The 15523-nt window shown below is 39.4% G+C and overlaps 1 protein-coding gene across 6 annotated transcripts in view; it reads right to left on the bottom strand.

Moving 5' to 3' along the window:
• RTEL1 (regulator of telomere elongation helicase 1) overlaps positions 1-15523 on the bottom strand; it is a 44815-nt gene that overhangs the window by 4985 nt on the left and 24307 nt on the right. For 4 of the 6 annotated variants that reach the window (XM_080558751.1, XM_080558753.1, XM_080558752.1 and 1 more), the window contains 11 exons: positions 15290-15405; positions 14496-14619; positions 13226-13379; positions 12081-12244; positions 9137-9232; positions 7275-7485; positions 4811-4948; positions 4217-4333; positions 2036-2278; positions 912-1088; positions 346-534 (listed from right to left, as the gene is read on the bottom strand). In XM_080558751.1, the coding sequence (XP_080414877.1) occupies positions 346-534; positions 912-1088; positions 2036-2278; positions 4217-4333; positions 4811-4948; positions 7275-7485; positions 9137-9232; positions 12081-12244; positions 13226-13379; positions 14496-14619; positions 15290-15405 (1729 nt within the window). Of the gene's footprint in view, positions 1-345; positions 535-911; positions 1089-2035; positions 2279-4216; positions 4334-4810; positions 4949-7274; positions 7486-9136; positions 9233-12080; positions 12245-13225; positions 13380-14495; positions 14620-15289; positions 15406-15523 lie in introns of those variants that run through there. The other 2 variants (XR_013940172.1, XM_080558754.1) reach the window with 1 other exon arrangement.

Genomic DNA, 15523 nt, shown 5'->3' with positions numbered 1-15523 from the left:
TCTTTCATATGACCTCATTCTATCTCTCAGTGCCTCAGAACCCCGTTTAGAAACTGAGGTTACATCCTTGCTTTACAAGGAAGTTGTTGAGAAAAATCTCTAAGTTCTCGAGAAACTATTACATCACTGTGATAAAGACAGCAAAGTACTTTGATATAGCAGATGCAAGTAGCAGAAAGTACAAATTCTTCTCAGTAAACCATACAAAACATTATTGCACCTGTGCAAATACAGGCATGAAACAATCCTCATTTAACAGAACATCAACATAATTCTCAGTCCTATAACTTACCCTAATTCCTGAGAATTAGGGAGCTGCGTCTAGGAAATCTCATCTATACTTACCACACTCTGGTTCCATCTCTAGGGGAAAGAGAGGTACAACTCCAGAGCATGTGGGTGCTCTCATGTTACTGGTTTCTTCTGAATCTTCTTCAGTCTTTGGCAATTCAAGTTTATTTTCCTGGTTAAAGCAGAAGGAGGAAATCTCTCTCTGAGTTTTCTCTGGCACCTCACTCTTAGGAACAGCTGCATCTGATCATAAAACAACGGCATACAATACAGTGTAACGCAGAACACAACATACAGACTCTACAAAAACACAATTAGCAGTAAGTTCAGTAAGTTCTCATCGTAGAAGAACAACTTTTTTTTTTCTTGGCTAAACTGATTGGCAACAGAAGTTTCTGGTATTACACAACATTACTGAAAAAGACTCTTTACACTGAAATAGTTCTGTGGTAAATTATTCCTAGACACAGTAGATCTTGATTTGGACATGGCCAATTGCTTTGATCTTCCTTTAGATACCTACTGTGAGAAGGCCCGAGCCCATGGCTAAGGTTGCTGGACGCTACCCATCATAGTAAGTAAATAAGAATCTAAACTTCAGAGAAATGTTCATGCCCTACCTTGTACATGGCTGTTTTCTGCCTTCGTGCACCAGCTCTCCAAACTCAGAGGGCTCCTTTCACCTTGCACTGTGTGTTGCAATTGCTTCTCTTTCCCACCACAGACCGTTCCAGTCAAATCTTTACACATCTGATTGAACTGCTCTTTGTGATGGGGGCGCACAAACATGTAAAACCCTGTCCAAAAGGAAAATACAGTTAACATAAATGCCTGACTGTGGAAGACTTGTTGTTTTGGAGGCAATTCTTTGGAAGCTGAACAATATCATCCATATTCCTCAGAGTATCTTCAGGTTTGTGAAAAACTTCATTTTTTTGATTTTTATTTTTTTTTAAATAATTTCAGGGTTTTCCTTGCCAGTAGACAGATGAGTATTTGGTATCAAATACAATCTCAACTGACCCAGAAATTTTTCCATTCTCTACAGCTAACCATAAACATCTGATCCAGTCCTTCAGCTGACAACTGATCTAGCAAAAATCAAGCATATGCACAATATCTGAAAAACCTTTCTCAGAAAGGAAATTTCTCATTACTGTTTGGTTGACAAGGATTCAAAACCCACATATAAAAATTCTAAAAAAATCCCAGTTATAATTTACTGCCAAGCACACAATTCCACCATAAAGCCCTCTCCAGTCAAAACATCTGTTCAGTAAGGACACTGACTCTCTGTTTGTAAGAATGCTCAGGGGGAGATTATGACTCACAGTGCCACACAGTTCATTTCCCTCTTGCTCTTCGCTATGTCAGGAGTGATCTGATTAGTTAACACAACAGAAAAACTTGGTTTTCTAAAAATTTTGAGAGATTAAGACAACAATATCCCACTGACCCTGACGAGAGATTTTGTACAAACAAATTAAACTCTATTAGTGTTTCCCAGAATATGCTGTGTGCTCTATTTCCCACAGAGAAGTTCACAGCAGAGACAGGGAAGAAGGTGAAACTGAGGTGTTACATAGCACAGCAAGAGAGGCCCCCATCAAAGCAATCAAGGCCAGCATACAGTCTATTATTTGCAAACTAGCTAACGAACAGTGAAAGGTTATTGCTCACATAAGATCACAGCACCTACATGTTATTTTCAACTAAATAATAATGGCTTTAAAATAACCCTTACTTCGTAGGAGATGAAAGTCTTCTGGCCGCTCAGTGGTGAGGGCTGCTATCACTGGTATCATAGCATCGTAGTTATCTGTCTTCTTGTAAGTTAACAGCGCTTCATAGAAATGGCTGAAAGTGCTTTTGTCCAAAGCCTTTTTCACGTCATTGAGATAGGTAGTCCTGAGGACCTGGTGGTGATCTTTCCTAGAGCCTGAAGCTTTCTCAGTGTCTTTACTTAGAGCTTGACCAGCATTATCCCCTGAGAAACAAAGAACACGAGATGAGTAGGGCTTGGGGGAGGAACAGAGGCAAGCAGGTGAGCCTTGATTTCTCTTGTATCAATTTCTCTTTTCATTCCAAGGGGTTTCCTGAATTACTTCAATGTAGTAAAGTCAACACCGCTTGCATAGTCAAATGCCCCCCTCTGACCTGACCTTAGGCAGAGCCAAGACCTGTTCCTGACAACAGCAACTGGGCAAATTAATTCTTGGGAACCCTTTTGGTGTATTTGGGAGTTTCTGGATCTTTGAGATGGAGAAATATGCCAGATAGTCACTTTGGATGAGAAAAAGGAGACACAGAGGATACTGTGCTTGGAGGTCAGCAACAAACCAGGTTTTGTGCTACACTTCAAAGGAGTAGAAGCATTTTCAACAGATGGCCTGGCACAAGGGCAAGTAAACTTGACAGCAGCTTTAAAGAATAGATTTCTCACCTCCTATTACTAAAAGGAGAAAAGACGTCCTTCCCCCCTCCCCCCCCCCCCCCCAAACAGGAAAGCATAATGTCAAAATAGAATAATCAATCTAAAATTATAATAAAAGAGATAGCACATAGCAATGTAGGAGTACAAGAGAAGATACGTGCAGCTAAGAACACCCTCCTAAACTCCAAGTGGACTTCTGTTCAAAGTGTCAGTCTTTGGATTCTGATATGTCTTAGTTTTGAAAAAGTTGTGTTTCACATATATACACATGTGTAAAGGCATGTCTTTACAAGGTATGTAAAGACATGTACGTGCCTTACATGTACTTGCCTTACATATAAAGGCATGTACATATGGATAAAATGTATTATAAGAAACTGATTTAAATTAACCAATCACATCTTCTGGTATTTAGATATTTATTCTTCTCAACAGATAATGAACTTTTAAAAGATGGACTTATTTACATTTCTGGAAAGGGGAAAAACACGGGTGTGAATTTTATAATCTGTAGCTTCTCACAGGAACATACGCCACTTAGGGAGCGAATCACAGAAATAGGACATACATTTATTACTGTTATTTTCTCAATTACATTTGTGAACACAAATTTCTGGGAAAAATCAATCTCACAGACCTCAGGAAAAAAAACCCACAAAGGCCCTGTTTCATGCAAGTGTTCTTAAAATTCAAAAGCAAAACAAGGAAATAAATCAGAAGAAAAACATGGCTTCATAGATGAAAAGCTTTTAAAGCCTGCCGGGAAACATTGGCTTTTTATTTACTTATTTATTCTAAAAAGAAAGGATTAGACTGATTATTCTTTATTCTCTAAAGACAGACATCTAAGCTGTCCAGCTATCCTACTCATTTCCTCATGAGAAATACAAAAAATTCCCAGCTGTTCTCAGGAAGATCTATAATCAAATCAAAATTGAGCCTTTGACTTCAAAGGTAAATACTGAACAGTACAAGATTAGAGGGATGCATGCAGAGATTATGTGCAATTGTGAGAATATATTTGCTAATCTCCATTTCTGCAGAAAAAAACTGTCCATATGAGGAGTGTACGCATTACTGATAACAAAGCAGGAACTGTTTCTTTCTTCATACCTGGATTCACATTGACCTCATCTAAAATTACATTCCTTAAATGACTATCATTCACAAACTCTGGACAAACAGGAAACCCCCAGCAGTCTCATGCTCAACGCGCCCTTTCCCTCACTCAGGTCAGTCTCTAGTGCAAGCTTCTGGTTTTAGTTGGTTTCTTTCATATTCACCTTAAATTAAGTTATTAGCTTTTGTGTTTGTTTTGCACAATCCTTGCTGAAAACTCTCAATTACCATCACTTCTACCTACAGACTGAGAGCCACTATACTATGTGAACACAGGAAACATTGGTTCCCAACAGAATTTAAGGTCAATGACAATATAAAACATAAAAATACGACACCAAGGTAATGCATGTTATTTAACATGAAGCATACCTGCACTAGTCAGTCCTGTTGTCAAGTGAAATCCTCCCTGGTTCAAGTGCAGTCCAGGGTTCAGCTGTGTGTATGAGTCCTTTGAGGATGTTGTTTTCTGCTGACTCTTTTTTCCTTCTGTTAAATCAAGCGAGTCCGTTAACATGGAATTTAGGGAAGAATGAAAATAGAACAATGTATTTCAAAGAATGTTGCTTTTTGCTGAAAACACTAGGGGATGTTGACGCATTTCTTTGCTAAGAGGAGATGAGCCAACACCCTGCTTTTTTAGCACCTTCATGTTCCAGGATTTCAAAAATTTCACAAAGTTTTGAAACCCACGGACTAGATTCAAGATCTAAACAGATCTGTAAAAAGCCCTTTTGAAATAAGATGGCATTGTTACTAACTATGCAGTAACTAAAGCTCAGGCATCTGCAAATGCTCACAGGAAGGTGGGCAAGAGGATCTTGCAGAGCAGACTTGAGCTCAAATTTTGATTCACCAAAATTGCTTTCCACCCTTGCATATCTACATAGTAGATGCATCTTGCTCTGTAATTGGACAAGGCCCATCAAAGGATACAACTGCACAACACTGAATCAAGCTCCTCACCTATTTTCTTTGCCAGTATCTCTCTCTCTTCCTGCAAGAGGCTGTGTTCAGGTTTGTAGCCACAGCCCGCTCCAGTCAGACTGCAACATGCTTCATGAAACTGTTTTTTATGTTGAGGTCGAACAAACTGGTAAAATTCTTCCATTAGAGAGAGGGAGGGGAAGAAAAGAAAATAAATCCACAACAGGTAACAAATGCTCCAGAAATTGATGACAGTAGGACTTCTGAGTTAGGTACCAAGAAAATAAAGTGTAACTGAATAACTTAAAATCTAAATGCTGTTCTTCAGTGCTTATACAATCAGCACACTTAAAAAGTGCGTAGAGGTCAATTACAGTTCAATCATCTAACAAACTGGTAGGTAATTATTTTTTCCAATGTAAAATGGAAGTAGGTTATTTTTCAATGAAACAGGTAATTGCTGTAAAAGGTCGTGAGTTACCTCATAAGCTGTGGGGTCAAAGCGTCTGCTAGGCAGGTAACAAAGAACAGTTGACATACTGTTCATTTACACGTCACCTTGCTCCACTGTAGAATGCTTACTAGCCAAAAGCTTAAACCTCACTGCAAGCCAAATGAACTTTAGATTTCACGTGCCTAAAACTTTTGAAAGCTTGACTAGTAAGACAGGCAAATTATGAAACAGACTGTGGCCACTATTAGTACTAAGAGCTCGTATTTAGCTTCTCAGTCCTTAACCTTAAAAGTTAGCCTTAAACAATTTACAAGATAAGTAACTATTTTAAAGATGAACAAAGTCACAGAAAAACCTGTCCATTTGCTTCTATGCACAGCAAACAATCAATGACACTTTCAGATCTCTCCTCATCGTCCTCTCCTGCTTCCTTGCTAATTACAAGATGAGTAAATAATTTACACTCAAATCTTACTGTGCTGTTATAAGGAAACTTTCTGTAAAGTAGAAGCAGAAGAGCTGGAATCAGATGTTTTATTTTAAAATATTTTTGAAAAACCAAACAAAAAAAGTCCCTACCAACCAAAACAAAACCACAGAAACAAATGCATGAGGGAAAATTCAGGAAAGTTTTGTCAGACTCATTAAGCAAGAGAATGTACAGCAAACTTCCATTATTCCTTTTGACTTTCACAGAGCTGCCTCCATTTCTTTCTGCATTTCCACAGATCGAAATTATTTCTAATGTACTAGCAGAAGAATTCAAATAAGCCAGATAGCTAAATTATCCTGAACATAGCAGAATGACAGATTTCATCACTTATTTTAGGACATAAGCAACACTCAAAGGTGATCCTCAATAAATATGCTAATCTTGTACGGTTGCTAAGACATTGCAGGCCACTAGAAGTAAAGCCTCCTTCAGCTTTTCACTTTCCTATTGCAATATATGCACTATTTTTATGAAGCATCATCTACTGAAAAAGAAACATTAACGGGGTAATTGACTTTCAGTCAATAAAAGCATTGAGTTTCCAGCTTTACTCCATAAAGACTTTCCGTCTCATTTTCTCACAACCTGAACAGCCATGCTCCAGTTCCCTCCTCTATTCAAAAGCTGATCATACTCGCAATTTGATAAAATTGAGAGGGAAAGGAAAATTCACAGAGAAAACATTCTGTTAAACTAGAAGAAATGTTGGTGGAAGTCTAGTTCCTGTCAATGCAGTCATCACGGAAAAGTTCGGGTTGGAAGGGACCTTAAAGATCACCTAATTCCAACCCCCCTACCAAGGACAAGGTCACCTCCCAGATCTGGTTGCTCAAAGCCCCATCCAACCTAGCCTTGAACACTTCCAGAGATGGGGCATCCACATCTGGGCAACTTGTTCCAATACCTCAATGCCCTTGGAGTAAATAATTTCATCCTTATACCTAATCTAAACCTACCCTCTTTTAGTTTAAAGCCATTACTCCTTGTCCTATCACTATAGTCCCTGATAAAGAGCCCCTCCCCAGCTTTCCTGTAAGTCCCCCTTAGGTATTGGAAGGCCAGACATTAAAAGCCAGGAAGATACCAGGTAAACCTGTAAACTATCCGTGCTTGTCCAGATCACTTATACTCGTCATTATTTAATAGAAGATTTCTCTAGATATCCTGACTACTTAATTACTGCTTTAACACTGAACCCTTCTGAATGCGTATAGCCAACTCCTGACAACCTTCAAGACAACACTCTTCACCTTACCTCCTCCTCTTCTAAATCACAGGGATTAAACTATTCTTCTTTTAGGCAAAGTTCAAAATAGCATAAGCTTCCATAGAATATATTTTTTTTATTTCGAGTCTCTCAGTATGCAAACTAAGGTATAATAATTAGATCGAGAACGTATTTTTTGTTTGTTCTGAGAATATAAAGTGATGAATGCTAATGGTTATTGCCCTGATTGATGTGTACTTCAAATGTAAAATGGTTACTCATGAAATGCACAAGTCTATTTGAAAGACAAAGGTCGCGTCATATAAATTTACTAGGTAACTTGTCATACCTCGTAACAAGATATGGTTTTTTTCATCCTCGACAAAAAGGGAACTCATTTGAGCTAACATAGCATTGAAGTCATCTGTCTTCTTGTAGTGCTGAAGAGCCTTAGAGAAGAGATCATAGCTTTGTTGGCTTAGGGTCTGCTTCACTGTTGCAATGTACAACATAGCTCTGGCCTTCTTTGGCTCAGTTGGGTCTGCTATCTTATCAGCTTCCTGCGAAGACAGGAAGATTTTTCAATAGACATGATGACAAGAGAAACTACTCTCACACGAATTTAGACAGAAGCAACAGATTTACATTCCACAAGATTCTTTAAACATTTGATACTTTAGGGAGGCAGAAGACATCTTAAACATGAAGTAATAACTGTGTGCCTTGGACTACACATAGAACAATGCAATGCTTTCAACTAACATACTACGGTGTCTCATGAAATAATTGTAGTCACCCAAAAAAGCACCTATCCATGTGTCATTTCCTGAAAAAAAAATATATATAGCTTCAGTGCCACAGAAGAAACATAAATCTAACAGGGCCTGCCTCCTCAAAGAACAGAATTAACCAAAAACCATAAATCTCTCGCTATACAAAGCACGAGATTCAAAGAATGGAAGGTGTTTACTTATTTCTGTTCCTCTAAAAATTTCTTTAAGACACTATAAACACATGCAAGCTAGATTGCTGTCTAGTATTGGGAAACATTTTTGTTCTATAATAACAAGCAGCAGGGACTTGAAAGAGATTCAAAACAAACCCTTCTTTATGAAAGACACTGCATTATAATATGCTTACGCAGTTTGAACATATACACCCATGACCCTTGACACACATCAGGCCAAAAGGAATGTCACTGGGGCAATCCTCCAAGGCATGAGTGTATTATTTTTCCCAGATGATTACCCTACCTATTTGTAAAACATTAGTCCCTCTAACAATTGTGAACATTCATTCCCTCATGGAAGAAAAGGAATGCTGCTATACACCTACTCCACTGACAAAACTGACTGCTTCAGAGGAATGTTTCCTAGAGAAGGCAGCCAAGACTCATTTCACAATTCTATTCTTAGGAGAAGCCTTATAAAGAGAAACGAGATGTACTGCAACCTTGAGGGCTAGGCTGATTCATCATGACATAGCAACAAACTGCAAACACAATCTTCTGCAAAGGTGTTTCCTTTCTCACACCTTGGATACCATCAGCCTCATGATCTGTGACTACTTTTGTGAGTGTTGGATGCCAGGTGACTGATAGCCTCTTTGACAGAGAGAGTGCACCTGGCTAGGACAATACCTTGGACAACTACCAGCATCCACATCACCCACAGGGAATCCTCACGAATTTATCACGGCTCTCAGGCAACAAGATGCATAATGAGTTTACTACGGTGTCTCAATCCTCTTTGGAGACAATGCACAATAGTGCACAACTGCAAGCATAATGCACAACAATGACCCACCACAGGTGGTGTTACATTGTTACTTACCCAAACAAAACTGGACAGTTACACTATTTGAAGTTCTACCATCAATCAAAAAGAACAAACTACCCACCACACTGGGTCAATGGGAGGTGACGTTTGCAAGGTAGTCACAGAGCAATTCTTTTCACCTACTAACCCTACCTGAACCTGTGCTTGATTGGACCTGTGACGTCCGGATTTGAGAAAGAGCATGACAGAAACATATTTCAGATGTGTGCTAATGAATATTTACAATTTGGAGAAAAAACGTAATTGTTTTTGCATCAGTGTCAGTCTACATCAGTCATCTGTCTGCCTGGAAATTTGCAGTTCAAATTACAGCATTCTGCAGATCAAAGGGATGGCACAGACACGGATGGCACAGACACGTGAAAATACATACTGGATTGCTGACTAGCTTTATTTTCTTCCTTCCTCCTTTTTGCTCATCTGTTAACCTCTTCTCATACTGTAGGGAGAGTGTTGACAGACGTTGGGCCTGCAAAGATTAAAAGAGAAGAAAGAAAATCCATAAAATTTCTTTTCAAAGTTATTACCCACTTAATTTAGCCATTTCCAGAACTAAAGCTTGTTAACCCAAGTGAAACAAATCAACCTAAATTATTGCAACAGAGCCTGGGGCACTTACCTCTTTCTAGAAAGCAATCAGACACTGGACGCTTCAGAAAGAGGGACCAAAAGAGAGTAAATTAAAAACAAAGTTGGTCTTGAGGGTGCAGATTCCTGATGAAGCAAAGCTGGACTCAGGGCTAGCTGTTTCAGGGTGGGCCTGGCAGTGTACACATAGCTGTGTGTTCCTGATGCCTCACACGCCCCTCCACTTTCCTGCCTGGAAGTACTTCTCTTCTGAAGAAACCCTACGTCAGGGTTCTTGGGATACTAAGAAAAGAAGCCTAAGCAGTCTTGTAGAAAATATCAGGGCAGATGGGATAAGGTAGTATTAGAAACACTTGTGGTTTGACCAATTCTTAGTGCTCCCCATTCCCAGTAACAAATAATTGCACTTGTACTGCAGTGACAAGGAATATTGGTATATACCAAGCTCTAAAAGCTAAGTGAGTGGGCATAAGCAAGAGGAATGGAATTGCTTAATGGCAGTCTCCCCAACACTAGCACAAGCTTGTATCAACCACATTAAAAGCACTCATCTGAGCAACAGATAAAGCTGTGGGATAGCCCCATACTGCCAGCTGATTTCTACATACCTGTTGAGAAAGCAGGTAATGTCAAGTGATTTATTTCTTTGCTCTTGCCCCACAAAACAATTTCTTAGTGAGTACGTGACTATCAGTGCAGTTACAGAATAGTGTTTGTTGTTCATTTGCGAGAGAAACCAGTGAAACACAACAGTATTCCTATACAACAGTATTCCTGTACTCCACTGCGGCTTCTAAATGTCTATTCAGATCATAAAGCTTTGGAGATAAACTAAATTAAACACACCTAAAACAACGAAAACAAACAAAGCCCCAAGTCAGCCAGCAATCTCAGATTTGACAGTTCGTAGAGCAAGTTGCTGATACTCAGAAATACAGACTTCAGTGCACTCATAATACTGCAAGGATAGTGAATTCCAGACCAATCTGACCAGGGTATGCTCACGTTTAAATATATTTGAAGTGTCATGTAACGGAATGAAGAAGTGGAATGCAAGTTGCAAGTCAACCATGCATGATACATGCAGTAAGTCACAAAAAGCCCCAGAGACATCTTTTTAGTCTCAGACTGCACACAGGCTGCATTGTTAGTAGCATGATGCAGAAGAAATACTGCTTCCACGAAGCATATCTCAGAAGGAAAACTGGTCAAGGGAAATTGTTAAATCATTCTTTGAATGGAGTCAGAGACTATTTCTTGTATTTTGATTTGAGATGACAAAGGCTTGTTTTCTTAGAGGGCGTTTTTCCCCTCCAGGAAATTGTTTCAGAATGACAGCAGCTTGATTTCCATACTTAAGGATACAGCATAACCATTTTTTTCCTTTATCAAGGTAATACAGACCCAACGATGGGCGGTGAATAAAGATATGAAAGAACACCAACCATGTTATCAGTCCAAATCCAGTGGTTAGTAAAATCAGCTCAACACAAGACTTGTAGAATGAAATCTGGCTCCCTCAGAGGCACTGCGTGTCTCAGCACCACACACCCCAGATCTCTGGTGCCAGCGGTCATCAATTTAGGTGCAGCACAGGATGACCCCCCCAGCCTTCTGCAAGTCACAGGTGAGTAGCAATGCAGTATCAGAAAGCAGACACGAGCTGACTCACTGCCAAGCCGTTAGCACCACCAATTTATGTGACTTGAGGAAATCCTGAACTAGACCAAAAGCAGTAGAGCAGTGTTAATTTTACATTGTACCTCAGTGACCCTAGATATGTGTCAGGCTTTCCAAAGAATAAGTTCAGGTGTCCATACCTTGTGACGCCTAGGCTGCCCATGGGCGATGGATCTGATTTCTCATCAGCTGCACACAAGTAAATGTTCTCTGTTCCTGTTTGTTTCTCAAAGCTTGTACATTCCCCCTCTGTTTTGAACACATCCCTTAGGGCTTTTTAGATATTCCTTACAGCCTACACCTTCCCTTAAGCAAACTGCTTATGTATGCTGTTCTAGACATTTCTGGAGTCTAAAACCAGTCATCAGCCAAACCAAGTGTACAAGGCAGCAATTAACTACCCCTGCTGACAGTAGTCAGGCAATATAGAACTACCACAACAGCTGCAAACAGGGACTTTTGAGAAAGCAAGAACACAGCTCAGTCGGTGATGTATCAGAAACCCCAATCCAAGAGGAAAAAAATTGAACAGTGCAGACGTTTTCTTCATCTTACTTCAGTAATAGATTTCTCATTTTGAAAAGAAACTCCACAAGTCTGCAATACTCATTTTCTGAGACAAATAAAAGATCGTCATCTGAAAGTACAAGTACTCGTTCATAAACACACTCCCCCTTTTTTTTTTTTCAGTTCAGTATCTGGTCACACACCAAGTACTGACACAGATTTCACCCAGGTGGAACTGCATATTTACCAACCTCTTCTTTGAGGGCTCTTTGCTCTCCAGAGAGCATGGTTAACTTCCAGGAATCTACACGGTCAGCAGTTATGGAGCACAGTACAAGTGTGTACTTGTTGGTCCTTCAGTTGAATGTGGCAAGGAAACTGATTAAGCTTAATTATAAGAACTTACAGCTTCTAGTGCTGATTATATTGAATTTTTCTTAAAAGTGGGTTGAACTGGTACTTACATTAATACCAAATTCATTTTGCTTTAGAGCCCACAATTTTTACTTATAATTATTTTGTTACAGCAGCATGGTCATTACCTCTTCCTCTCCTGGCAAGCCACTTTCCTCCTCTGCAGCTTCACTGCTCTTCTCATGGCGCTCCAAGGCATCCAAGAGCCCAAGACGTTGCTTTCTAGGTGAGAACAATTTTTCTTCATATTCCATGCACAGGCTAGATGCTCCATCTCCACTTACTGGCATTACTGCATAACACGGATGACAAATAAACTTTTTCACGTTCTCTCTGACATTTTCTTTGATATAACAATGCCTCAAAATCTTATGTAGCAATTCACAGTTTGGTGTTACAGCTAATCGGTGCAACTGAAAACCCATACTGAAAGAAGGAAAGCAGCTTTTTTCCCCCTTTAACTACAATCACATATTCCAGCTTATATTTTGAGATGGGTCTACCAGTTGTGCGGATGACAGGTAAATTGTTCAGCAAGCTCATCTGACTTGCTCTGCAATTGCACAACAGATGGATTCAACTTAAGGGAAGAAGCATAGGTGCAGTGTTGGAAATTGAGGGAGAAAAAGGTGGTGGCCAAGGTGATTCCTTTTCAATGACAATCTGCAGTCATATTTGGCTTGGATGTAATGTGAAATCTCACACTCAATCTCACAGTCATAACTGTTTTGAAACCACAGGTTTAAACACAACTTCATTGTTCTATTCAGAAACAGGGAGCAAAACAGAGTGGAACATTCTGAACGAATATCTGATGTGAGAAAGACTTTATTATTTTTGCATTAGCTTACCACGAATTTTGAAATACTGTTTTCCTTCAAGGCCAACACCCTCTTTCTATTTTCTTAGCCAGATCACTGTGTAAGAGTCATTTAAACAACAGGTTGGAAGGTCATATGAAACTCACTGTTAGTCAGAACAGTTCTCCAGTTTTTATTTTTAAAAGTATCTATGATACTCCAATAAACTCCTTCTCTTCTGCACGATGCCTACTCAGGGCACACCAGCCTCTCTGCTCTGTAGTTGCAATTGGTTCCCCTTTTTCCTAATGCCAAGCTATATCCCTTCTGATCAGATTTATACATTGGTCTTTGAGCCCTCCTTGCTTTGTCTCCCATTCCAGTTTCTAGTCCCTTGCTCCTCCTCTTCTTTTTTTCTTCTGTTTGTCTTAAAACAACAACAAAAAAGTGCATTTGTGAGGACCCAAACCTACCTATTCTTTTCCTCTTCAAACTGGGAACATGGTCATGCAAGTTTTTGGCTTTTTCCAGGGAGAGGATCTGCTCTGATGAAGTAGATGGTGCCAGATCATTTTCACTCTGAGCACCAGCAGAGCCAGAAACGCATTGTGGCAGGGGTGGGGGCATCTGCAAGCAGTTTACAAAATGTTACAATAGGCAAAAGCTACTCTTCCACTCCACTTCCTTTGCAACCAAAAATCCCAGCAACAACCTGAAGGCATCCCATTTTTCCCAACAATCTTGCTGTCAAGACTTTTTAAGCATTCTGGTTTTATGTTTTTGATGACAGGATCAAATAACTACAAGGTGATGCACACAGATGAAGTATAGTAAGCAGGCTTAGTGCTAAGTGACTTGTAACAGAAAAGGGGTTGTGCCACTGCTGAAGAACAATTGCTTCTTAACACTACTCCTGTAACACGGCCCCTTCTGGCAACACACATTGGGTTGTAGTTTTTACATACCACGAGACTCCTGTTTATGATCGGAGAAGATCAACTCATCCAAAATCCTTAATCTGTAATTTATTATTTTGAACAACATTTCATTTGCCTAAAGCATCTTCCAGGAAATCATCCAAGTCTGTTGTGAAAATTTAAATGTTTATTTTAGTCTTAGTCTCCATTTGGGGAACAAAGAATTCCCTGTTCCGGCTTCCAGCCCATTTCTGGCTATGCCTTTCTCCAGTGCATTAGAAAGCCTTTTTACAAGGATCACTATTTATGTCAAGGAACTACTACTGAGAAGGAGAGCTTCTTAATGCTAAGAGAGAAATCATAATAGTTAAGATGACCCAATGATGAAGTGTAATAACTGCTGAGTTTGTCTCACTCTTTACACCAGTCAGCTTAGATCTAAATTTAAGGGTTGTCAGACCCTTAATTCTTTCACATATATGCCTTCTCCCAGTAGGTGAGAATTTTTTTTTATGCTAAAATCAGTTTTGGTATTTGTATGCCATTCAGTGAAGGCACTGTTTATTCAGGAGGGACTGGAAAAGGGAGGGTTTTTTTGTGATCTAACTTGATGAGTTGTGCAGCATGACCACATATCCTGTCACAGCTCATTCTTGGAGGAAGATAAGCCATACCTCCTTTCCCGTAAAGCTTCCAATGCAAGATGATGCCCCAAAGAAAGGTTGTTTAGCAGTAACAAGTGACTCCTTCACATATCTCATGTCTTAGAATTCCCAGTTTCCAACAGTAAAAAAAAAATAATGGATTTTTTGGTAAAGATACTTGCAATTTCTTGAGCAACACGGAAGAACATGGAGACACTTCTGACTGCATGCCCAAAGTTGTCATAAACATTCACATAAGGGCGGACCCATGAAGGCAGCTTGCTTCTTACATCGCTGGTTGTGAACCTGTGTAGGATTAGAAAAGGAGAGAATTATTTGCCAGATGGCCTAAATGAATTAAACAAATTCTAGATCATGGTCCAAAAGGACAAGAGAAGAGCAGTTCATATCTTTTGCCCATTAAGTCCTTAACCGTGCAACAGTAGTGCTGAACTGTGACATGCTCAGTATTCCCCGTCAGGCCTCAACATTGAAGGCTATCAATTGAAGAATTGTTGTTTCAGCAATATAATCTTTCCATATTTTCCTCCTCCTCCTCTCCAAAACTGTACTTCTGGTATCTGCCTTCTCAAATGAGAGATGGAGAAAACGTAAAACTTAAGTTGCAATCACATGATTTCCAGTAGCATGGGGTGAAATTCTAACTCTTGCCGTGAGAATTTTGTTTTTTCTTTCAAAAGACTTACAAACATAAATTCAGCAAGTTAGCTTGTTTTGCAGTAATACCATTAAGCTTTCTGCAGCTCCAAGACAGTATATTTTGTGAGCAGAAGATAACAAATAACTGAACTACTTTAAGAAAATAATCATCTTACCCATTAAATAAAATCATTTAATTACTTATGAACTGTAGCCTTCTCCGAAGAGTAACGTCAACACATTTACATACAATATACAAACACAAATTGGGATGTAAAGATATTGATGTGTTTATGTTCCAGAGCCAAGATTTCACCTGTGGTCACACAGAAAAATAGCACCATAGTCCTGGCGATGTCTGATGACCCTGCCGATAGCCTGATTAACAGCCCGGGAAGCTTGCTGATTGTACCACTCACGCCCAGATAAATACTGCAATTGGTGGGAAAAAGAATTAACATTATTTACCAGGTGAAACATTCTCCATGATGTACAGTCATTATTTCTTTCTAAATCACTAAAAAAAAATATCAGTAAGATCTTCCCAGCA

This window comes from Anser brachyrhynchus (assembly GCF_964034855.1).
Source record: "Anser brachyrhynchus genome assembly, chromosome: 16".
Lineage (NCBI taxonomy): Eukaryota > Metazoa > Chordata > Aves > Anseriformes > Anatidae > Anser > Anser brachyrhynchus.
The sequence above is the reverse complement of the archived record's forward strand: the minus strand, read 5'-3'. Positions and strand labels throughout refer to the sequence as shown.